Consider the following 26164-nt stretch of genomic DNA (forward strand, 5'->3'; position numbering starts at 1 on the left):
AACATTACAAAACCTTTGCTGTTCTTCGTGATTGTAAACTTATACTTTCAGTTGCGACACAATCGCTCACGATTTGCTCTTTTCGCCTGAGTCAACAGACCCGTGTTGGATTGGTGAGGTCTACCACCCGCCACCAGAAGTCTATAGGAGAGGACTGTGTGTGTGGAGGAGGGGGGGAGAAATTAAGTCCCTTCTTATCCTGTCAACCAGCACTGTACTGCCAACAGTAAGCGGTCTGTTGGAAAGCGAATGTGTGCCAGATTGATGTAATCTTTGGACTGAACAAAGAGCGACTGGCACCATGCGTGCAGTGGTTGATGTTTTTGTTTTCTTTCACCAGTCGACGACTGGGAAAGCAACAATGCCCTGTTACTACTCTTGATTTGCGTGTGATATTTTCTACAGTTTTGGAGCAGTTCGACGTTCATTTGTAGAATACTTCATTGTGACTGCCGGTGAAAATCTATCACCTCAGTGACGAAGAATCAACGTGTCAACTGGGAAAATAAACGGAGAAAATGATAATATAATTTAAAAAGTTATCGTGTGTCCTGGAAACTATTGTGTGTTCATGGGAAATAAGAAAGCCAAAACTGATTGAACTCGTTCGTTCAATGCACCCAGCAGAAGAAAGTGGAAGGAAGGAAAAAAAGAATAAAGAGTACGTACAGCCTTCACAAGGTGGAGAAACATTCCAGCCAATATAATTTGTTGCACACATAAGACGGAGGTGAGAAGTCGGGTGTAAAAACAGACTGAGGATTGACTGAATCTTGAAATAAAATAAAACAAAACAAAACAAGCACAGAGAGGGAGCGCTTACACATTGGTCACTGATGAAACGACTTGCCAGTGGGCAGCGTACACGAATTACCTGCTCCAATTCAAGGTTCGTTTGTAACTGGCGGACTCTCTCTCTCTCTCTCTCTCTCTCTCTCTCTCTGCGTGCGAGAGAGAGAGAGAGAGAGAGAGAGTGTGTGTGTGTGTGTGTGTGTGTGTGTGTGTGTATGTGTGTTTCTCTCGTTCTTGTGATAATCGTTATGGCGATGATTATCATCATGTTGTTGTTGCTACGAGGAAAGAGTGGAAGACCAGACCATGTCTAAAATCTTAATCATTGAGAAGTAAAAGTTCCAGTCGAGTTTTGAGTATCTTCCATTCTTTGTTATTGATAATTATATGAAAATAAAATCTGTAAAGCACAATAGTTCTCACTTATTTTTCTTCTTCGTTCGTGGGCTGCGATTCCCACGTTCACTCGAATGCAAAAAAAATGGGCTTTTACGAGTACGACCGTTTACTCTCGCCCTATAGGCAGTCATATTCCGTTTTCCGGGGAATTCTTCCCAGTTCAATTTTGATATTTTTCATGGCAATGGTTTTGATGATTATAATGATGTATCGAAACGAATGTAAGGCTTGTTGTTGTTGTTGTTGTTTGTTGTTTTTTGTTTGTATGTTCAAAATCTTCAATATCGAGTAACCCTCCCCCCATACTCCCCCCCCCCACCTCTCTGAGGCACAAATCAAAAGGCTGTGAGAAATATATCTTTTTCTTTTTTTGTACTGAGCATTTAAAATGAAACAAACACTATGCTAATAACAAACTATTTATCTATAATTTTGTATGACGCTGCATTTTGTCACACGATGAAAACACCATTCATTCTCTGTCTGGTTCATTCTCTCACTCTGCCTTATTTCCCACACTCCCCAAATCTCTCTCTCTCTCTCTCTCTCTCTCTCTCTCTCTCTCTCTCTGTGTGTCCTCACACGGGTCCTAGCCCCAGCCACCACCACAACATGAAAAATTGTTCTCGCAGCCGCCATGCCTCCGTGAAACGACCAACCAACCAACCAGCTCCTCGCGTGCAAAAGCGATCAGAGTGACCACCAGCACTGACGATGTGACCCGCCCACAAGGTCAGTCGTCATGGCTTCACGTGCTGCCAACAGATCTGTGCAGCCATCGGCTGCTGCTGCTGCTTCCAAACGGAACAGCCGACAGGCGACAGGTATCAGTCTGCATCTCTCAATAAGTTCAGTTTCAGTTTCAGTTTCAGTAGCTCAAGGAGGCGTCACTGCGTTCGGACAAATCCATATACGCTACACCACATCTGCCAAGCAGATGCCTGACCAGCAGCGTAACCCAACGCGCTTAGTCAGACCTTGAGGGGAAAAAAAAGGTGAATAAATAATGGATAAGCTTACACACACACACACACACACACACACACACACACACACACACACACACACAAAATATATATATATATATATACATACATATAATGTAAAAAAAAAAAAAAAAGTGAATAAATAAAAGATAAGCTTACACAAATAAATAAATAATTATTAAAAATTTAAAAAAAAGAAAAAGAAAAGTATATATAAGTTCAGTAAACTGCCACCACTCAGTTCGTCATCAGTTCACTCTGAACGCTCATACCCTTTACCTTGTCTGCAGACTAAAACCAGTTATTCCTTCTACCTTCTCTGTGCATTTATTCTAGCCATTCCTTTCTCTGTAATATCTGTTAGCTCTTCCGTTTACCTAGTATGTGGGTTTATACTAGCTCTTCTTTCTACCTTGTCTGTAGGTTGATACTAGTTCTTCCTTCTGTACACTGTCTGTAGGATTATACTAGTTCTTCCTTCTGTACACTGTCTGTAGGATTATACTAGTTCTCCCTTCTGTATCACTGTCTGTAGGATTATACTAGTTCTTCCTTCTGTACACTGTCTGTAGGATTATACTAGTTCTTCCTTCAGTACACTGTCTGTAGGATTATACTAGTTCTCCCTTCTGTACATTGTCTGTAGGATTATACTAGTTCTTCCTTCTGTACATTGTCTGTACGATTATACTAGTTCTTCCTTCTGTACACTGTCTGTAGGATTGAACTAGTTCTTCCTTCTGTACACTGTCTGTAGGATTATACTAGTTCTCCCTTCTGTACATTGTAGGATTATACTAGTTCTCCCTTCTGTACATTGTAGGATTATACTAGTTCTTCCTTCTGTACATTGTAGGATTATACGAGCCATGCATTCCTTCTACCACTCTCAAAGGCAGTGTTATGTTATATATAAACAAATCGAACATTTAAATTACGACAACAACAACATCACAAACATATAGCCAGCAACAGTAGCAACAACAATGACTATGAAATACAACTATCACAGGCAGAAGCAACAACAATAGCGGTCATGAATTGTAATCATCATCATTAGTCAACGTCACCATGATCTTGTTGTCATTATCAGTACTGCTGTTGTTATGATGCACGAATAACTAAACTCCTATTTGCTCTGTCCCTTCTCTAGAACGTCATTTTACATGAGAGAAATGAGGGGGGGCTGGGTTTAAAAGACATAAATAATGGCTGCTTGTGAATCTGAACGTCAGTCAACTAAATGGCTTATTCGCCTGTGCAATGCTGGAGACACAGTGACAATGAGGAGTTTTAATGTTCAGGCCTAACGTAAAATCTTGCTTTTTTTTTTTTTTTATCTTGAAGACACAGAATGATGATGATGATGATTGTGATAATGATGACGATGATGATGACGATGGTGATAAAGAAGAAGGAGGTTACGATGATCATAATCATCACGAATATGAGGAGGAGGAGGAGGATGATGACGATGATGAAAAGAAGGTGATAAAGAAGACGAAGAAAAAAAGAAAAATGATGATGATGAAGTTCATCTTCATTAATATGATTATAAATATGAATATGGATAAGTTTGATGATGATGATGCTGATGTTGACGATGATGATGATGATGTTGACGATGATGATGATGATGATGATGATGATGATGGTGACGATGATGATGATGATGATGATGATGTTGACGATGATGATGATGATGATGATGGTGACGATGATGATGATGATGATGATGATGATGATGATGGTGACGATGATGATCTACAGCGGCAAAATCCCGGGCGGCCACACAAGCAAAGACAGGGGCGTCACGGGGCAAGACAGCAGCCACCAGGTCTGTGCAGTCCAGTGCTGTCATGTTCTGTCCTGTCCTTACTCACCGGGCTCACGCCCACCTTCACATTACAGCGCTCTCTTCAAGTCTCGATGAACTGATGCTGTTTCTGCTGAGCCTAGCTTGTACCCAGCTCAGTGTAACGTCTGTCTGGAAGTCCAGTTTGTCCTTGCTGCTGTTACTTATACTTGTCTTCAACTCATCGATTTTCTACCCACCACTCCCGCCCCGTTTCTTCCCCCGTCTGTCTGCTGCCTGTCTTTCTTTTTCTTTTTTTTATCTTCTTCTCCCCCCCCCCCCCCCCCCCCCCCCCGCCCCCCACCCCTCCTCTCTCTCTCGCTAAGTCATGTGCTGCTAGTTCCACGCATCCTTTTTTTCTTCTTTCTTTCTGTCTTTGTTCCCACTTAAGCTCCTTCTGTAAAATGATACTTTATAATTGTGCGCATCTAAAGTAACGTTATTCTGGCATGTATTTGAAAACACTGGCGGTGTCAATGAGAGAGAGAGAGGGGGGGGGGGAGAATGTGTGTGTGTGTGTGAGAGAGAGAGAGAGAGAGACAGACTGACAGACAGACAGAGACAAAGACAAGGACACAGAGACAATTTTTTTCTCAATACCGCGGCTGAAATGCCCGCCGTATGCGGGTAGCTAGGCTATCAATTAGAATATGAATTTCACACACACACACACACACACACACACACACACACACACACACACACACACACACACACACACACACACACACACACAGGCCAATGTTTGATATGTACACGTTTCTCTCTCAACGGCCCGATCTATGGAGAAAAAAACAACAACTCACACTTGCACTGTCGTACGTCTGGTCCCAACACACAGGGCAGGAACCAAGCCTCCTCCGGCGACCGCTGGCGGCAGAGACAAGCCAGGCAGCAAGGCACCCACCCGCCAAGCCACCCGCCAAGCCACCCGGGCCTCCCAGAAAAAGGGCGGAGCAGAACCCGTGCTTGCTGTGGTAGGGGAGGACGGGAAAATCATCGTCGGAGACCAAGAGCCTGCAGACGATGAAGGCGACGAAGACGACAACTACGACGACGACGACGACGAATACTACGATGAAGACGAGGAGTATGACGAGGATGGAGAGTACTATGACGACGGTGACGGAGAAGAGGCGGGGGAGGGAGAGGAGTATTTCGAGGAAGAGGAAGAGGAGGAAGAGTTCGACTACAGCACTTTTCAGTACAGACCCTACGGCTACAAACAACGGGACCCTGACGAGCCCCGTGCTGTCATCGACACCGGACCTGAAGGCTGCAGTTGTTTCCCTTCACGCAGCAGCCGCAACATCCCGTCCATGCTATATGACAAGGTTGACTGCGAACATGAGGTGAGTGCTTAGACATACTGTCCACTTTCCTCGATGTAGCGACGAGAAAGAAAATTCTGAAGGGGAAAGTACAGGTGAGGAAGGGTGGGAGAATGGTTTCGTTTTCTTGTTGTTCGTTTTGTTTTCTTCTGTTGTTTTCTGTTTGTTTGTTCTTTCGAAAGGGAGACAGTGGAGTGATGACGGCCTAGAGGTAACGCGTCCGTCTAGGAAGCGAGAGAATCTGAGCGCGCTGGTTCGAATCACGGCTCAGCCGCCGACATTTTCTCCCCCTCCATAAGACCTTGAGTGGTGGTCTGGACGCTAGTCATTTGGATAAGACGATAAACCGAGGTCCCGTGTGTAGCATGCACTTAGCGCACGTAAAAGAACCAACGGCAACAAAAGGGTTGTTCCTGGCAAAATTCTGCAGAAAAATCCATTTCGATAGGAAAAAATAAATAAAACTGCACGCAGGAGAGAAAAAAAAGGATGGCGCTGTAGCGTAGCGACGCGCTCTTCCTGGGGAGAGCAGTCCAAATTTCTCACAGAGAAATCTGTTGTGATAAAAGGAAATACAAATATAGACTACAAGGATATAGATCAAGTTTTGTCCATTGTCCATTGCTCGGCGATTCCTTCTTACTGTTTACCAACGTTCTGTTTCACAATCATGTCAAGAAGAATGAATGTGATGATGATAAAAGCGAGCATTTACAGCACCCGCCCGCATTCACTCCACTACCACCCCCTCGCCCCTGCACCTATTGAACTCTCGAAACAATCACAACTGTTACTATTATATAGATATTGTTACAGCCACTGCGGCAATAACACCTGCCACTGTTCATTCTACTGGTGTAGTTACCAAGGCCACGAACTAAAACGTCATGTCAGTTGGAATTCATGTTGCCCAATGTTCTGATCACAGTTCAAATAAAACAAAGGTCACCTCAACTGGGGAGACACTTCACGCTTGGGTGCATCCCCTAAAAACAGAGAGACGTATCTGGTATTTGTTCCATTCACTGGTTTCGCGAACAGACCGACTGCGGAGACACCCTGTTGGAAGTTGTGCTGTGCGGACTGACCACTGAGAATGTTTCGGTCCTTCTTGTTCTTCCTGGGCGTGAGGGGTGTCGGGTTTTCCAAGTTCATCTTTCACCCTCACACATCCATAGCAGAGCCAAGTGAGGCACAATTACTGTTTACAGTTTTAGGACACCACCTTCCTTTTTGACTCACTTGTGTAAACAAAGTGAGTCTATGTTTTAACCCGGTGTTCGGTTGTCTCTGTGTGTGTGTGTGTGTGTGTGTGTGTGTCTGTGTCTGTGTGTCCGTGGTAAACTTTAACATTGACATTTTCTCTGCAAATACTTTGTCAGTTGACACCAAATTAGGCATAAAAATAGGAAAAAAATCAGTTCTTTCCAGTCATCTTGTTTAAAACAATATTGCACCTATGGGATGAACACAAAAAAAACCAAAAAAAAAAAAAAAATGAAGCCTAATTATATGCAAACTGCATTTACTGTTATATTTATATTTTTTGTATTCTCTAAACTTGGCACTTTGATCTGATATTCAGACCCAACAACAAGAGCAGTCATTATTATCATTTTTTGTTCAAACAGGAACTTCTTTTGCTAAGCATGAAAGTTTTATTTATTTGCAAACGTTTTGGTGCAGATAATAAAAAGGGAAATTACTCTGTAATTAATGCCAGGGGACTTAATTTGCTTTAAACTGATCTTTCTCATCTTAAACATTATATTTTGAAATTATACTCAATACATAAAAAGCTTGGATTTTTTTTTTTTTTAAGTGTATCACAAGTGAGTCTTGAAGGCCTTGCCTCTCTTGTCTTCCTTATGTCTTGCTAACCCGAGATTGCAACACAGCCTCGTCGTCATGTAGTGTGTAATGTGCAGGTTATGTATGTGTGTGTGTGTGTGTGTGTGTGTGTGTGTGTGTGTGTGTGTGTGTGTGTGTGTGTGTGTGTGTGTGTGTGCGTGTGTGCGTGCGTGTGAGTGTGCGGGCACAAGTTCTTATACTGATATGCACATGCATGTGTCCAAAAATTCTACTGTATATGTGTTTGTATATGATTTTCGATTTATGTAATAAGGACATATTCTATATATTCTATTCAATGCACTGGTAATAACATCAAGACAGCGCATTTGTCCAGATGTAAAGCTACATCTAGGCCTGTACTTGGAAAACGACGAACGATAATATACATAGTATACTGCACATTTCATACAGTCATCCTTGCTATTCAAAGCATTATAGCACAACACCACTCTTTATTATTCTAAACTCATTTCACCCAAATCAACCGCTACATATGTATGTCGACTGTGTGCTGAGAGACTGTGTGGTGCGAGTGACAAACCAGTGAACGCACAAATAATTTCCGATCGGATTTAAAGTTGTATTTAACAGAACTGAACTGACCTGGAAAATGATTGACGAAAATTCCTAACTAGCATATTTCATACCGGTTAACCTTGCTGTCCAAACCGTAATGGCACATGTATCTCACTGATAAGACATTTCTTGTCCCCCGTACACTGCCCAGAAACTCCAAGGATACGCTCACCTGGGCGTCTACCGATTTGACGACAACTGGGACAGCCGGCACGAGTCGACCCTCAAGCCCAAACTGGCTGACCGACTGATGCCCAACAAAGGCTTCGTGTGGGGCTACCCTAACTTCGTCTTCGTCGAGGCAGACGAACCGACCCAGAAACCTGCAGATAATGATGAAGACTATGATGAAGACGGAGACGATGAATACGGCGAAGGAGAGGTTGACGGAGACGAAGAATACGATGGAGAATATGATGAAGATGGGGAATATGAAGAAGGGGAATACGATGAAGACGGGGAATATGAAGAAGGGGAATACGATGAAGACGCGGAGGAGGAGGAATATGATGAAGAAGACGAAGAAGAAGAAGAAGCTGAAGAAGACGAGGAAGGAGAAGACGAAGAAGAGGAGAAACCAGAAAGAGAAGGCTACTACGACGAATACGGTGACTATCATCTCTTCGAAGATGAGGAAGAGCTTCCATCCAGAATGTACGACAGTCAGGGCGACCTCCTCTCCAGACAGGAATCTGCCAAACCCCCATCCACCGCACCCAAACCCTCCTCTGCTTTGGAAGCCATTCTGCCCAAAATCGGCTACTCCCCCGCACCCTCACTGGCTGGAAGTAGGGTTCCCACGGCCCAGCCCACCCCACAGAGAACCCCCTCCCTGCCCCCCATCACTCCCGCCTCCCAGGGTTCGCAAGGAGGCTGGGGCTCCGAGGCATCGCACCCAGTCACCAGGGAAAAGACTCCGGTGAGGTTCAAACCTCGCACATTACACAGGACGTTCCAGGGGAAATACTACGATCCGGGTGAGTACAACGGCGTGGAAGGGACAGGGGAGTATTGACAGGTGCGATGTGTGTGTGTGTGTGTGTGTGTGTGTGTGTGTGTGTGTGTGTGTGTAGTGTGTGTGTGTGTGTGTGCGCGCGCGTGCGTGCGTGAGGTTGCGTGTGAGGGGAGGTCAAAGAAAAGCCCGAGGGGAGAGAGAGAGAGAGAGTCATGCGAACCTACTGTACTTGAAAATGATTGTTTTTATGCTGTGCGTGTCGATTAATGTCTTTTTGTATGCCTTAAGTTTCACACACACACACACACACACACACACACACACACACACACACACACGCACGCACGCACGCACGCACGCACGCACTACTTACTTACTTAAATACGTATGCGTGCAGTCATGACATTACCAGCACACTGGGTTATGCTGCTGTCAGGCATCTGCGTAGCAGATGTGGTGTTGCGTATAGTGGATTTGTACGAAAGCAGTGAAGCCTCTAACTGGAACGAAAAGGAAAAAAATATTTAACTACCTATTCACCCAGTCTCTTAAAACTGTCACGTATAGCTTAATATCTACATGAAGTGTATACAGCATGTAGGTATATGTATTCGCATCTCCACCTGCAGCTGATGTACACACACGATCTGATTTGCTGTATTTTCAGTGACGAAAGAATCCTACGAGTTCGAGATCACGCCGGACTTCAGAAGACGGATAGACCGTTGGAACGTGAAGAAGGAGGGGCTGGGGCTTGGGGGCGGGGCCAGAACAGACCGAGGGGGGTTGGGAGAGAGCGCAGGGGGGAGGAGCGTGGCGGGAGGGACCCCAGCCACAGAGAGGGGGACAGCAGCCACGGGCAGCCGTGCCCCCAGCCAGTACAGTCAGACGTCACGAATGATGGAGAAAAGGGTGGTGAGTCGGTGGTGAGCCGTGCTGCACGAGCTTTCACTTGACTATTTCCACTGAATGATATGTATAATGTATGTTATTTTTATTTCTTGATGTTGAAATGATTGTCATAATGATATCACTGAGCACTGACACATTGTAACCTGTCCTGAAGCATTCATGAAAAATGAGAAAGAAAAAGAGAACCAGATATAGACAGACAGTTAAAAACCTTCTTTTTTTCTTTCTTTTTTTTTCAATGCAATATAGTCAGTGAAATATTATTATTATTATTAAACATGATGGTTGCATCGAATTGCCGATTTATTGTCGCAAGGCAGCTGCTGCAGTTTGACAGAACTGAAGAGAACGAACTGATTTCGTGATTATAGCTTTCCTATACATCTAACATTGTAATGTCATAAGACACACACACTTCACACTGGCGATTCGTGATGTCTCCACGGGTACCTCAATGGTCGTACACAGTGACACACCGAAGAAATAACACTGTGAATACAGAGAGATGGGTCCAAACTGAACCAGCGAGCAATGCCAGCGTCAGCACAGCCAAGTTGCTCGTGGAAAGAAAACTACATGGTCAATAGGAAAACAAAATGAAGCTTCCACAATTTTTCAGTTGGCCCCGCATTTTTCTTACAGACGTGCAAACTGAGAACAACAGTTCTGCAGATAATGAGACAAAACATGAATTACCTTTATGACTGTATAAAACGGTGAGTTGTTCTCAATGCTCTTGGCATATCTTCAGCTTGAATGGTGAAAGCAAACTGAGTGTCAACAGAACTTCGGGTACGAAAATGCAGGAACTGCGGTCCTGACTACAAAGTGCAAACAAACAAACAAACCCAAAAAAACAAAACAACAACAACAACAAACACACACACACACAGACACAGACACACACACACACACACACACACACACACAACCGTATGTCTTTGCGCTTTTCAGTGGATGGGTTGTCTGTGAAATACAACTGATGCAAATGTCATCACTTGATTGTGATCACCTTCAGTTTGTTGAACCCTTAATGACTTAATGACCCTCATGACTTAAGCACAGTCGTTTCCGTACTTTATTAAATAATTTATGAGATCACCTGTAACTTCCAATGATCAACAATCCTTAATTGCCTCCCCTTTTTCCCAACAGTGTAACACCTAATTCAATGATCCTGGAAATGGACACCTATGCTGATCACCACCCAGATCAAAAGGACATGATTTTGGCCCATCGCCAACCCCTTGACAGACTTCATGCAAATCTGTCTTCGGTTTTTGTTTTTTGTTTTTGGTATAATCCTGTTGACAAACAAAGAGCAAGATGATACAACCTCCACGGCAGACAGAGGTGACGTGTAGCTTTGTTCCTTTGGGGTCGGAAGATTTTGCGTTCCCACATTTCTCAGTTTTAACTGTCACTTCAGCTTTTCATTTTCACATCTTTGGAATTGATGGCTGATGTGTGTGTGTTTGTGTGTGTGTGTGTGTGTGTGTGTGTGTGTGTGTGTGTGTGTGTGTGTTCATTGGTCTTATTTTGTTTATTGTTTTTATGTTGGTCTTTTCCTTTTCTTCTCGTTCTATTTCTTTAGAATTTTTTGCCTTCCCCATCTTCTGTGCTCTGTCAGTGGTATACATTTCACAGCCAACCCCAGTGCCTCACAGATAGCCACACACCATGGTGCTCCAGATCCTACAGCCCACAGCCAGAAACCAAGATCAAACTGCTATAACTTGTGTGTAAGGCCACCACCATTCACTGATCTGAAAAAAAATATTTGTAGATCAGTGGCCACTACTAGACACTGCACTCCAGTCACTTTCGTGATGCAGTTGTTCCTGGACAGCTTGACCTCCAGGGTGTCAGCAAACAGGTCGTTAACTCACCTCTTACACCTCTCGACCCACCTGACCTGAAAGGAGTAGAGAGCACCACCATGCCCACCCATTAACGGCAGTCCACATGGATCTGCTGTCACGACAGATTTCACCACCAACATGGAACTGAAAGGGAAACCGATAGACCTAGTTTGCATCAGTTTGACATGGTACAGTTTATGACACCAAAAGGGTATCAGTAACTCAGGGGACAATCAAAGCAAGACGTATAAAAAGGCACAAAATTTTATACGAACTTTTTTTTTAACTGTATTTTGTGATGATTGACAAGGATGGGGAAAATGGTGCTGCTGGTTTTTTTTTAACGTCAGTTTGGTTTGACTTTGAGCTGATGTGACTTCATAGCTCTGCACGTCTTTGTATTAATATTTCACCGCATCAAGCTAATATGTGATATCACAGCATCAAGTAGGCCCAAGAGATACACTCCAGCACTGTTCTTTAAGGAGTTTCAGCACACTTTGAAAGGTGACTCTGCAAAGTATCTTTCTGGTCTTCCTGTTCAGCCAATACTCACCTGGCTAGGTAGGAGGTGACCAGAGTCAAAAGAAAAGTCTGACAATGGGGCTTGAACCTGTTTCCCAGTTCTTAGTGTTTGGTGAAAACCACTCGTGTGGTGGCTAAATGGTTTACGTAGAATGCTGGTCTTGAGTTTGGTCCCTAGTTTGGGTTCATCTGGTGGGCAAAGGGTGGATTTTTCAGCATCATAACTGTGAAGATCTTTTAGTGCTTAAACCACCATGAAGTACCTGCATGAAATCAAGTTCACATGTAAAAGATCCTGCAATCCATGTCAGCATTTGGACTTCAAGTTTCTCTGTCCCGAGGATTCTTCCTTTCATCATCATCTGTCTATAAATAATCATACAGAATGGACTGTTTATAGAAAAAAAAACACACAAAAAAACCCACACAAAACACACTGCAGTACTGATTTTGTACTTTTTTCTGGTGTGTGTATGCATGTGTACATGCATGCATGTATGTGTGCATGTGTGTGTGTGTGTGTGTGTGTGTGTGTGTGTGTGTGTTCCCAACAAATAGAGGTGGCAATTCAATTATTGGCCACACAAGGAATAAGACAAAAAATTTTGCACTAGTGTTTATATAAAAGCCTTTATTTACTTTCAATACAGTTTAAAAAAATGAAATATTGATGGAATGTTATGGTCAATTACACAACATGTGCATTACACTGACGCCTGAAGAATTTGAGAAACAAACGGAAATTTTTTTTTATTTTTTAAAGTACAATCCTTTTCACAGACCACTATCACAGACAGTAAAAGAAAACATTACCAGACTGAGTTCAGTGATAATGAAAATAATTCTCATTACATATCTGCCTAAAAAGCAGGATTCTGTCACGTAATTACTGAATAAGAAACGGCTATCTGGAGACAAACAATGTAGCAAGAAAAAATAATGGCCACAACAAAATATCACAAAGCCAGAATACAGACCATAACTAATAGGCACTATAAGTGTAGCTTTATTATGAAACAACCATCCAAATGTTCATCTGAGGAAAGACATTATTTTAAGTGGAAGGACACAATTGATGAATAGTTAAAAGAGCTGGACTTTCAATCTTCGGGTCCTGGGTTCAATCCTGGTAATTTGTAAAGTGGACTGAGGGTTATGATTTTTCCAATCTCCCTCCTGAACATATGTGCAGACCTGCTAGTGCCCCTTCATGTGTACACAGAAGATCAAATACACACATTAAAGATCCTCTAATCCACCAGTGTTCAGCTGGGTCATGGAAATGCAAACATATACATCATGCACAACTCCAACACTGGAGTATGGCTGACAATATAATGGGGTGACAGTGGTGATACACGTAAAATTCCACTGGCAGGAACAAGTGGATGTGGGAGACTCATCACACAAAGAAAGAGAGAACATTATCCAAAGCAAGAAAATCTAAACTTCATGCACAGTCCTTTCACCGACAGTCTCATCAATGACAAAAGAAAGAGAATCATTCCTTTTCATGATGTTATTTTTAATAGAGAATAAAATCAGTTGGGAAGTATTACAAAATTACTAATTACACTGGTATCTAGGTTCTTTCTGTTGGTGAAAAGGTGGTATGAAAGTAAACAAAATAAACCTAAAAAAACTCACATAAAACAAACACCTGGCATGGAGTAGACATCAATGTGCAAGTCAGTGTATCACTACTAGCCCAGTGCATTTAATATTTTTATATATACAACATATCTGAACAATGAAAGATATTGAATGTATCACAGACTTTGAAGACTCCATGCAGCTATTAGAAACCTTATTCTCCCCCTCTTCCCCATACCTTGCTTTTGTTCTTTTATTTACTTGACTACTGCAAACTGCTCACAGACACTTGTGTGCTACATGATTGTCTGGAGTTATTTCTATGACTGACAATACACACTATAGCACAATTATATTGAGACACTCTACCATTTCTATGACTGACAATACACACTATAGCACAATTATACTGAGATACTCTACCCATCATACCAACACAAAGTAAACTCCTTTCTTCATCCAACATACTAGTGCTGATTTTAACTAACGGGGAATCTCTCGATATCTCCAGACATTGGTCTTTCAACAATTAACTGGTAAACATTTTCCAGCATACATATGAATTAATACACATTGACCATTTTCATTTCCAGAAAGAAGTACTGTTTCTTTTAACAAGAATTTACCCCCCTGACCAATCCCCTCCCATTTGCTGCCCCCTTTACTACCCGTATTGTGCTATGCTGAATTCAGTATTAAAACTGGAAAACAATGCATGTGAAGAACATACTTGTTACTTTTTCAATAAATTCCTTCCCCTCTCTATCCTGTTAAATGTAATTTCAAAGGTATATGAGAATAACTGAATATCTGCTTTCATACAGTATATATACAAACCACCGAACAAACACTGAATGATATGTTTGGTACCACAGGAACTGAGTTCACCAAAATAATAAAAAAAAGAAGACTCAACTTTTTTGTACATGGTAATTTTCACTTTAGAAAGAAGTCTGCTACATGGTATTACAAATCAGAGGAGTTAAATCTTGAATATAGAGGCTGGACTAAACATATATGCTAACACTACACTGTTTACCAGCTGAAACTGAATTATTGAAACATCACGAATGATTTTCCAAACAGCTGGGGATTCAGATAAAACAATCTTATAACATTATCTGGAAAATACATCTACTTCAAAGGTTAAGAATGGATAATAATTTGTCAATAAATATCAAAAACATTCAGTATTCTGCAAAAGCTTTAGAAAATTTTACAAGAACAAATGTTATTTCAGGGAAAATATTTTTTAACTTCAAATATCAGTTAGAAAAAAAGAGAGACCCCACCCCCCCACCCCCCAAACAAATACAAGAAAAAAATACTGATAACAAAAACATGCCCACACACACACTAATGTGCATGTACAAGTACATATGTATTCACACAATATAATATACATGTCCATACAATCAACTTTTTCACAACAGGCCTGCCCAAAACAATTCACAAATATGGCATGTTATACCTCCCAAATTCTTCTGACTCTTTTTAATTACAACATGCAAAATAAAATTAAAAAAAAAAAATGACAGAGGTTGTAACAATGTTCCTGAAATGTTAACTGCAAGATTCAATGGAATGTCTTCTAATAAGACGTGGAATAGGTATATCAATTAAACAAGACATTTTGTGACAGTGGTTTAGATGTTTCTGATATGGTAACTTTAACAAGATTTGATGGAATGTCTCCTAATATCACAGGAAGAAAAAAACAAACAAAAAATATTGTTTCTGAAATGTTAATAAGATTATGACGTTTTCTAATATGACAGGGAACATAGATACAGATACATGTCACAATCTTTGAACAGCTGGCAGTTTTGTCAATTGGTTTTCACAACATTCAACAGATCTACCTTAATCATCAACAAACATGGTATGTTAGGAACAGCCATTGTACAATTCTTCCCTGAAACAAATGAAATGCGCTCTGTATTGTGCCACAAAGGTGCACAGACAAAACAAAGAAACATAAGCTATGGGAGACAACTGTCACAAACTATGACAGAGTGCAAAGGACGAACAAAACCAAACCACAATAAGAACAAAGAGTGGAAGACACAACAGTAGAAAAAAAACAAGAAAGCAAAAAGAACTCTAGCACTGGATAAGGCATTGATCAGTTAGAATTTTTATCATTATTACTAACATTAATCTACATCAAAGAGACTCCTCTCTTCCTAAACCCAAACCTTTTGACACAGATGTTAAGGCATATATAACATACAAATGATCACGAGTCATCTTAAAAGGCAAAGTTGGTACATATTTTACACATTCACAATGCAGTAAGAAAGACTGTTTAACATGTCTGTCACAAGTCTACCAATAACCATGTAAGAAAAGAAGAATAAAGATATGAAAAAGAAAAAAATGGTGGAACTGACACAAAGATTTTTATTTTTGTGCAAGAGGAGCTTTCTGTCTGTCACCAGAGCTTTCTGTCACCAAGTCTGTAAGTGACATTAATTTTTCTCCTTTTTTTTCTTTTTCTTTTCTTTTTTTTTTTTTTTGGTTGTTGCTACTTATTGCCTAGCTGTAAATAAAATCAAAATAACAGCTGAGGCACACATTTTCAAACCAGAAAATAAATTGATCAGATACAAAGAAAGCTCTTTAGGCATGATAAAACACAATATATCATCTATAGTACTGGTAACCACACCAATAAGATGGGTGGAAACTGGCAGCCAGCCAGCCAGACAAAATGAAAACCATGACAAAATGCTGGCAAGCAAAAAGAGGTAAATCTAGCTATTTAGCTACAGAATACAACTCTACTGTAAAAATATAGATAGATCAATTACACTATGCATACAGCCTCAACATTTTGCAATGCTGATAAATCAAAAAATGAAACAAGATAAAGAATGTACATTAAAAAAAAAAAATTAAAACCAATAAATTTTTATTGAAATTAATGTTTTAAAAGATATCGTCTCACAAAGCCATGTTTAGGGAGTGTAAACATGGTTTAGGTATATATTCTTACCACAAAATTCTGTATGACGGACACCAAACAAGAGATTAATTTCTGCTCCACCAAGGGTACACAACTTCAAGCCAACATTGCCTAGCACTTTTCATCAATATGCATACAGCTAACTAAAAGGTGCCAGGGAACACAACCAGACCACCCTCAAACACTGGACTGGAGCTGTGTACCACTGCAGCGCAGCAGTGAATTTCACTGTACCTGTTGCCCTAGTCAGACTTAGTTTCCTGAAGAACAACCTTTCGTTATCTGCGGGAATACTTTGTATATCAAAATTTTACGTGGAATATTATAATCATCTATGCTAATGCAACCAACACCACTGCTTTCATAATTTGTCACAAATCAAGTCACAAAATCAGTAACACCTGAGGAAGCTGGCAGGCTGCAGATACAGATAAAACAGGAATTTTATAAAAAATACAGTTCTGTAACATCTGAGCTGACCATGCATCTCAACTCATCAATTTTCGTCCTCGTAATCATCCTCATAGTTGTCATCGCTGTGAGCAGATGGGGCGGCAGAACTGCGAGTGCGGATGAATTCTTCGTCGATGCCAGCTGTCTTCAGGGTTGTTTGGAACTTCTTCTCTGCAGCCTTGCCTGCGCTGATCTGGAACAGTGAATGCAACAATACATCTTTTACCAAATGAAACTGGTAACAATTATTCACTTCTTCTTGCTCTTTTTCTTTTAATGTAATATTTGATTAACACTAAGGCACAATAATATTTTAAAAAATTTTTTTAAGTTATCTGTAAAGATAATCATTCACAGTTTATTTTTGGTTTTGATTTTTTGCTTGTAATGCTTGACTGAGATTGAAACAAATCCAATCTAAAAATTTAAAAATTAAAAAAAATTAAAAAAATGGAAAAAGAAAAAAGGACATATATTAACAAATGCAAAATTTTATTAAATTCTTTTATTCCAGGCATGACGTCCATTGCTGATCTCTTTGATCTTAATCTTTGTATAACACAAATGAATATGGTGTTTATCAACCAATTTCGTGTTTTACCACAAAGCCTTATTTGCACTTTGACATTTCAAGTTCCTGAAAATATGATGAAGTTTATGATCTGCAGGGAATGCAACAATATATAAACAACTTATCTAGAAAAAAAATCCTGCCCAGTCCATGAACATGAAATTTCACAGTTGGGGAGTAAAATGTACATACAACAGTCCCAAGAAAGCACGACAGAGTATCTGGTTGTTGTTTTTTTTACTGATAAAATACTATATCTAATATCAAAAAACAAACCACAAACAACAACAAAACTGAAATCATACCTGAGTTTCCTTTTCAAATAGAAGTGGACGCTTCTCTATTCTGTTCCGCATTTCTTCCAAATCCTTTTCATACTGCTCAAGACGTGCAATTTCTGCTTCCCTGTAACACAAATACAACACACATACATAAAAAAAAACAAAAACCCCTAACCTTCCCCACAATCTCTTAATGACAGCAACACCACATTAACTTGATGAGAGAACCAACACAAATACACACATGCTACAGATCCGGTGATTCACTCATGCACAGAGAAAAACAAAACAAATAAAAATCCCCCCTCAAAGCATGTTCAGTTCCTCCAAGGTCTTCCATGCAAGAGTGTCTGGTAGCAACCAGACAGTGTATCTTGTGGAGGACTAGAGAAAAGATTAACACAATTTGATTTATTCAAGGGGGGGATGAGTCGATTTGGGTGTACTTTTTTCATCAGTTTTACCCTTCTTCTAAATCTGATTCCAGTTTTCTCCAATACCTTACCATTTCTTTTCACAGTATCTGCTCAGTTTCTCTCTTTAGAATACCAGTTGTCTGAAAAAGAAATAAAACCGCACCTGATAGTGGTGGTAATTATTGGAAAAGACCAGGAGAAGATTTGTTCTTTCTTTTCTCATAGAAAAATAGCTGTTTAGCTCTTTATTTCATAATAGAAAATTTGTTCAAGTTTCTCCTGTTTCTAACAGAAGAAAGGTCTACCTGTGACGTCTGAGTCTTTCCTTCAATGAATCCTCCAGTCTGGGTGTTTCTCCCCCACGTTCCATGATGTACCTGCGTAGCTTGGCCTCCCTTACTCGCCTCCGTCGTTCTTCTTCCTGTTCCTCTTCCTGGCGGCGACGTTCACGCTCTCTCAATGTCCTGCATGCACAGCAGGGAGACATCAGTGACCCAAACTGATTCAATGGCTAAAAACTAGATTAATGAAAACTTCTATAAATGGCAAAAAACTAGATAAATGAAAAGTTCTATGTCCTAATCAGAACTCAGGCAAAAACAAAGATATGTGCAACTGCTTTGAACAAAAATATTACGAAAGTACAAACAAATAAATATGTACCAGTAAAGACTGAAAAAAGAAAAAGTTGTTTTGAAAAAGTATCAGAAAACAAACGAACAACAACAAAAAAAGATGTTTAGAAAAAGTATCAGAAGTAAACAACACATGGAGGTGTTTCTATTTGTTATACATTTTTTTTCTACCAACAATTTACAAATTCAAGGAGGAGTTCTGAATCTCAGACGGCAAACATCCAAACATGATTAACACAAAGAATGGGTCAATGATTTACCCTTGGTACACACAGTTTTCATCTTCTTTGTGGTATACACAACGAAAATTAAAATTCTTAAATTTACAGTACATTTAAATTTACTGTGATCACATCAACTTGTAAAATATTGAATACACCCATTACAAAAGAACTAGCAACAGCAAGAAATAACCCAACAACAACAACAGAAAATACCAATGCATGCAATACACTGATTAGCTATGCTTGAGAAATAAAACAAATTATCACAATATTAAAACACAGTGTCAGAGAGGATGGATTCTGAATCTGATCAAACGCAAAAACAATTTTCCACAATGAATTAGTGCTGCATGTGGACTAATTAAAAAAAAAAGTAATTGGTTTTCTTATCACTGTATTACTTGGTCAGTGATGTGGAATACTATCAGTGTAATGCGTTACAAATATTGGAACACAGTCACCAGTTCTCTGAGCTGCAAAAAATCTGTGCTGGTTTTTGAAATCCTGCTGAGGTTCATGCATTATAAAGTTTTACAGAAAATAATTAGACAATAAATATAATGGCTGTATTATAAATACATCTTTTTATTCATCTATCTATTTACTCTAGTTTAACCCTTTCACTGCCAGGAAAATCCTCGCGCTGGGACTATATGGCGTAGGGGCACGTACCCCTGGTGGCGGATGGGGGAGCCCTCCCTTTGGGGGTTGCACCAAATGATATGGAATAAGGTGCCGTGGACCTACATAGTCTAGGAGAAGGAGAACTCTGATTTCAAACCCGGGCAGATGGAGTCCGTTAGCCTCAGCAGGCAGTCCTTCCAAGAGAAGGAAAACTCCCAAGAGAAAACCCAGCCATCTGTAAACCGTTACCAGGAGATCACCGAAGACGGCGCCAGAGTGGCCTCTCTAAGGGGCATGATCTAGTCAAAACCGGCTGTGCACGCACTCTACGACACATGGCTACGCAGACAACTGCCAGGAAAATAAGATTTAAGTGAAATCTATTTGCCGGGGTTTAAAAAATAAAAAAAAACAGGAAAATTTTTCAAAAAATTCTGTGCTCTTTGTTATTGGAGGAAGACCCATTAAAGTATATATTTTCTGAAAGGTAAGTGAATAAAGAATACAAAACATATGATGTTTTCCCATTTTATATATTTTTAGTGACATGCTGTTGTTTTGAAATCAGTGGGTTTGTTTTTGTTGTTTTTTTTCAAATTTTCAACTTGTTCATTACAAACATTAGTCAGGTAATTTGCACTAAAATATATTTTCTGGACAAATGGATATCTGCACACACAAAACATACTGGAACAACCATAATATAAACAAAATTAAAAAGAGATAGATACACAATGCATTGTAACTTCTCCAAGTGATAATATGGATGTGAGGCCATGCCCCCTCAGTCTCCACCCCCCTCCTACTTACCCCTCTCACACAGTCACTATATCCAGTTCTCATCAGACCGCGTTGGCTGATTGCCAAAGAAAATCGCTCACAGTTTGTCCTGCTAATAATTCAGTTAGTTTGTGGTGTCCGCTAGAGCTGTACAGCCAGCATCACTCACTGGTCGTCAAATCTTGGCCACTCTCAAGATTGCCCCCTTTATTTTCTATCAAATCGTCCTATAAATGTTCATCACTGTCTTCTCCTTCGAATTTATGCTTCAATTCTTTCTGAGCATCAGCTAAAGAAAGCAATCTTGGTTGATTTAGCTCCCCATGATGGCATGTCTTGAGCACGGCATCAGTCCGACATTTTGTTGAGCGAGCGAGGAAAGGAGCCAGGCAAACACTACGACAGTAACCCAACCAAAACATTCAAATAAAGGACTGCCTCATGACGTAGATGGTGTTCCTAGCTATGAACAGAATCTAGAAAGATTCCCCAACCTAAAGCTACCAGTACTTTTGTCAATGAACTGAATGCAAACAAGGGAAAAGTCAGAATATTTTGATGACGAGTTATCTCGTCATTGTGGCAGCGAAGCGTACATGCTTGCGATTACAAGTATCTCGTCATATAGGCAGCCTAGGGGTTAATATTTCATATCCATGCATGTATGTGAGTGTGTGCGAGTGTGTGTGTGTGTGTGTGTGCGCGCGCGCATGCGTGCATGCATATATGTATGTGCAACTGTGTGTTATTCTACTGTTTCCAGTTCTTTTATACTTCATTTCAATTTTTATCAATGGTACTTACATTGTTTACTGTACACAAAGACACAGGTGAGCACTAGGAGAAAAAAATCACTATCATCGTTACCATTATCATTACTGTTTCCAGCTTAACTTTGAAGAAATCTGAAGTCCAAATCTGAGGTCAAAGGAAAGAGGGAAAGAGCAAATCATTAATTTCAAAGGACCCAATTCTCCAGTGGGTGCTCAGCTTTACTCCAGGTCCTTCAAAAGGGGCCCACAATATCAACAGTACCCAAGACAAGGGAGGTACAGTGTTTGACAGTAACCACAGCAAACATTCGTCATCTAAATCTGGAAAGGACTTTCCAGACTCTTTATGACTGGTTGCCAAATGCAGAAAAACTTCAGTTCAAAACATTATTTTTTTCATATTGTGACAGATATTTCCACTGCTAATTAAATACTTTTTAAGATATTTCAGATTACTGTAATTCAAATGACTGATAAAGGTTGAAAGTTACCTGAAATATCCTGTGCGTAGTTCAGCTGAAGTACTGGATCTGAGTGGTATGGAATCCATTGATGAAGATAAAACACCTGAAAAAAACACAGACCATTGAAAAATAATGTGTATTCCAAAGATAGAGGAATAAGAGAGAGAATGATTGTAGGGCAAATGTATATTCAGTTACTAAGATTAAGACAGACTGCTGACAGACAGAGCCAGCCAGAAATTCTTCGATCTGTTGTTAACTTATCCATGGGTTGTTCATCCAAAGAAAAGCTTTTCAGGTCATTGTGATAATATTGTTACGATAAGATTTCAAACCTTATATACATGATGCCCACATTTCAATGTAAAAATATCAATCACTAACAAAGTGAAATCAGGCTATAAAGCACAATCAGGCACAAGTTTAGTCCTTTTAAGAGAGTCTAAAAAATAATTTTGGATTTTGAAAAATGAAAATAAATGCTTTCCTTTGTTAAAGAAAACGACAACCCCACAACACTAAACAAAACTTCTGATTGTTACAAAACTATATATCTTAGAGTTTATTCTGAATAAATAATCCAGTCCCTGTATTGGGATCACACACACACACACACACACACACATATATATATATATATATATAGATATATAGATATATATATATATACGATGCGTAACACCCACCCACACTGAAATAATAATATCACTTTTACTGGATGGACATTAACTTGAAGAAAAAACCAACACAAATACACACAAGCAAACACACAATCATAACACACACACACACACACACACACACACACACACACACACTCACACATATTCACACTACACACCTATTAGAGGATATATATGCAAACATAAAATTATCTCATAACACATATAGATGATATACACACAGTTTACAAATATCTATTACTTTTTATATTTATTTATACTTTTAATCGATGCAACATCTTTAGCTCCCTAAAATAAAATTTCAAGAAAACAAATGATCCAGAATCATACAACAACTCAAGTAAATAAGTGAAATAGATAATAAATGAATCAAAGACCTGTATCAGCTTATGAATGAAGGAAGTAAGAAAAATACCAATACATCAAAATCAGAAGTGGGCATACTATTTCTATTATATTCCAACTCATCATCTACAAAAGAATACAGTTTAACAAAAATAGTTCAACATTTTCACCTTGAAAACCAGCTTAACGCAAATTCTGTATTCTATGACATGTTTTGTGATAGAAAGCCAGCTTGTTTTGTGATAGAAAACCAGCTTTACGCAAATTCTATATTCTATGACAAATGTTTTGTGAAATTATATTTCTTTTTTCTAAATTCAAACTTTCGTTTCATCTTTAATTTTGTTTACTGACTGGCAAAATAAACCCTTCTACATTGGAAATGAAATATAAAAAAACACAGAATACTTTCTACATATCTGCCCTCACCTAGACTGAGATGAGGGGTTCCACGTGCTGTATCCTTCATCAGTTTATCGTCTCTCTCCATGTCCCGTAAAACTTGTTCACGACTTGAGTGAATTCTGCCAGTTTCAAAGGAAAATGGTTCCACCATCGTTGCTTCTTTTGTCTGCTTCCTGCGGGCAAGCTCTTTTTGAAACTCACGGTACATGTAGTCATAGTCTGGAACCTGATGGGCTGATTTGGGTCGTCGTTTGCTGCGTGCTTTCTGCTTGGTTTTCTGCAGCTTCTCCTGTTCTTTTTGCTCCTTTAGTTTTTGATGAGCCTCCATATTTGGAGGAAGGGAGGCTTCACGTAGCAATTCCCTGGCTCGCATTTTGATGCGGATCTTCCTATATTCTTCATCCTCCTGAAGTCTGTCTCTTGGAGTGCTGCTGTACACCGACTTTGGAATAGGTCTGGCAACAAACTTTTCTTTTTTTGCTTTCTGCACACTTTGTGCTATTCTCTCTGCTACTGTTGCTGATCGAACACGTTGTTGCTTTTTCTCACCTTCTCTCTTTACAAAATTGAAAGGTTTTTCTTGAGACTTCAGCAACTCCTTGCAGTGCTGTTTGACAAATCGACGCCTGGCTTCATTCTTCTCTTGGATTTCATCATACAGAGGCAAATAGATATGAGCTGGAGCTGGTTGGGCTTTGAACTTTTTCTGACATTCTTCTTCTTCCAGGCGCTGTTTTTCAAGGCGCTGCTCTTCAAGCTCTTGTTGGGCTTTGGTTTTTTTCTTTTCCTTTGTTGATTCACGCATAGTCATGACGAATGGTTTGGGGATAGTGATTCTGTGACGCCAGCCATCTGCAAGGTCTGCTTTCTCTTTCTGTTTCTTACTAGCCAGGGATGATGAAGAACGATGGCGATCACTGGGGCCGTAGTCATCAATCGTGAATCCTCGCCACATATCCCGGATTCGATTAACTGCAGCCTCTGCCTTGGGTTCCAGAGGTCCTTCACTCTGTACCTCATCGTCACTGAAATCTGAAGATGCTTGCATCACTTTTTTCCAGTCATCATCATCAAGACTATATGAACGTCTCACGTATGGGTTACTGTGCATGGGCGCTGAACTGGGTCTTGGTTTAAACACAGCACTGCTACGGGAAGGCAATGTCTTTGACAAAGAGCTTTCACGCTTGCTGACAGGTGCAGGTGGTGGTTTTGATGACAACGTTGTACCTCTATCATGAAAATAGCCGTTGGTCATTTCAACATTCTGAGGCATTGTTGTTGTTCTCTCCTCAACAAGTCCTGACCTAGCAGCCAAGCGAGCCGCGAACATGTTTTCCACCATCTCTCTAGCTGCCAGGTCTCCCATGTCTTTCCCCCCGCTCCCATATTTCTCCTGGTACAGTTTGGCACACTCATCCAAGGTCTTGCGGTTGCTTTGTTTTAGTTCCTGGAGTTTCAAGTAAAACTGTTCCTCGGTCAAAGTTTTCAGCTGTGCTTCCACATCTTCATACGAGGCGCGCACCGGCAGGGACGATTCCAATCCGTTCAGATCTTTTTCTTCAAACTCTTCGCTGACATCACAAACTGGTCCAGGATCAGTTACTGCAAATCTAGCGCTTTTCAGGTTACCTTTTGGAAATGTTGCGCTGGTTCTCGATTTCGAATTATGAGGGTTTTTAACACAAGAATTAATGTAAACCGACAACCCATGGCTTGTTGTGGCCATTGTTGCCATGTTCAACATCGGAATGAGGTCATTATAGACTCGGGCTTAATACATATCCTCTTTTTAATTCGGGTATTCGTTTCTGTCGTATGCTTATGATATAATCATAATATAACGTTGCTATGCTTTAGAAATGTCTTCCGTTCTCATCCTTTTTTCTTTTTCTTTTTCTTTTATCCGGGATGAATGGGAAAGGTGCAGAGGACTGGTTCAAGAGGTGAGATACTAGGGGCGACAATCCAAGTAATTTTTCTTTCTTGATTCATTCCACTCTACTGTCCCTTCAGCTACGGATTGGTGAAGACAAACTGTCAGCTGCTGCAGCAGAAAAGCGAGCTCGCAGAAAAGGGACGGCAACCGACAGACCAGCATCAGCTTACACATGTGATCGCTGCGACAGAGACTGTCTCTCTCGCATCGGTCTCTACAGTCACAGGCGACGCTGCATGGTTCAAGCAGACAGCCCAATTAGACATTAGGTCGGATATACTCTATCAATGGTCAGCCATGACCGAAGGAGGCCTATTACTGTCCCTTCACAAAGACGTAACAACAGGAGCAACTGCAATGGAAAAACGAAAGATTTTTTTTAATCTTTTTTTTTTAATCAACTAGAGAGAGCGGCAGTGTGTGTGTGTGTGTGTGTGTGTGTGTGTGTGTGTGTGTGTGTGTGTGTGTGTGTGTGTGTGTGTGTGTGTTGTGGTGGTGGTGGTGGTGGTGGTGGTGGTGGTGGTGTTGTGACTGTAGCGTGCACTGAGTCAAAGTTACGATGGCGATATTAACTGGCAGGTCAAATCTCTGTTTTACCACGCGCTCAAAATCAGACTTGTTATTGTCATGATGGTTTAAACAGACAAGACAGGCAACAATCAAAATTAGATAACAGAAAATTAAGTTATTAATCATTTCTAGTTATTCCTTAATAGACTTGTATACCAAAGTGCATCTCTCTCTCTCTCTCTCTCTCTCTCTCTCTCTCTCTCTCTCTCTCTCTCTCTCTCTCTCTCTCTCTCTCTCTCTCTCTCTCTCTCTCTCTCTCTCTCTCTCTCTCTCTCTCTCTCCTCGTTCGAGGGCTGGATGAAAAAACAAAACCAACTTACTCTGTTACTATCAGAAAACCAATCTCATACAATTCAATTCAGTTCAATTCTCTATCTGTCTCTATCTCTCCCT

General features: G+C 40.3%; 2 protein-coding genes across 2 annotated transcripts; one reads left to right on the plus strand and one right to left on the minus strand.

Moving 5' to 3' along the window:
• Positions 1-794: 794 nt before the first annotated feature.
• On the plus strand, positions 795-9746 carry LOC143281436 (uncharacterized). Its single transcript, XM_076586648.1, has 6 exons — positions 795-889; positions 1824-2015; positions 3948-4014; positions 4874-5384; positions 7945-8770; positions 9416-9746. Exons 2-6 carry the CDS (start codon positions 1934-1936, stop codon positions 9676-9678), a joined length of 1749 nt encoding a protein of 582 aa, XP_076442763.1. The 5' UTR covers positions 795-889; positions 1824-1933; the 3' UTR covers positions 9679-9746.
• Positions 9747-12664: 2918 nt separating this feature from the next.
• Positions 12665-25000, minus strand: LOC143281046 (protein FAM161B-like). The gene is made up of 5 exons (XM_076585955.1): positions 23287-25000; positions 21857-21932; positions 18635-18793; positions 17938-18037; positions 12665-17254 (listed from the first exon to the last, which is right to left on the minus strand). Exons 1-5 carry the CDS (start codon positions 24998-25000, stop codon positions 17105-17107), a joined length of 2199 nt encoding a protein of 732 aa, XP_076442070.1. The 3' UTR covers positions 12665-17104.
• Positions 25001-26164: the final 1164 nt, after the last annotated feature.

The sequence above is a fragment of the Babylonia areolata genome, chromosome 4 (genome assembly GCF_041734735.1).
Source record: "Babylonia areolata isolate BAREFJ2019XMU chromosome 4, ASM4173473v1, whole genome shotgun sequence".
NCBI classification, from domain to species: Eukaryota; Metazoa; Mollusca; class Gastropoda; order Neogastropoda; family Buccinidae; genus Babylonia; species Babylonia areolata.

Excerpts from the sequence above, each read along its gene's own strand:
- LOC143281046 (XM_076585955.1), bottom strand. The coding sequence starts at position 25,000 with ATGGCAACAATGGCCACAACAAGCCATGGGTTGTCGGTTTACATTAAT. Across the intron at positions 18,794-21,856 it reads CTACGCACAGGATATTTCAG|GACATTGAGAGAGCGTGAAC; the intron begins GTAACTTTCAAC and ends CTGTGCATGCAG. Across the intron at positions 17,255-17,937 it reads TATTTGAAAAGGAAACTCAG|ATCAGCGCAGGCAAGGCTGC; the intron begins GTATGATTTCAG and ends TCACTGTTCCAG.
- LOC143281436 (XM_076586648.1), top strand. The coding sequence starts at position 1,934 with ATGGCTTCACGTGCTGCCAACAGATCTGTGCAGCCATCGGCTGCTGCT. Across the intron at positions 2,016-3,947 it reads GAACAGCCGACAGGCGACAG|CGGCAAAATCCCGGGCGGCC; the intron begins GTATCAGTCTGC and ends GATGATCTACAG. Across the intron at positions 8,771-9,415 it reads GGGGAAATACTACGATCCGG|TGACGAAAGAATCCTACGAG; the intron begins GTGAGTACAACG and ends CTGTATTTTCAG.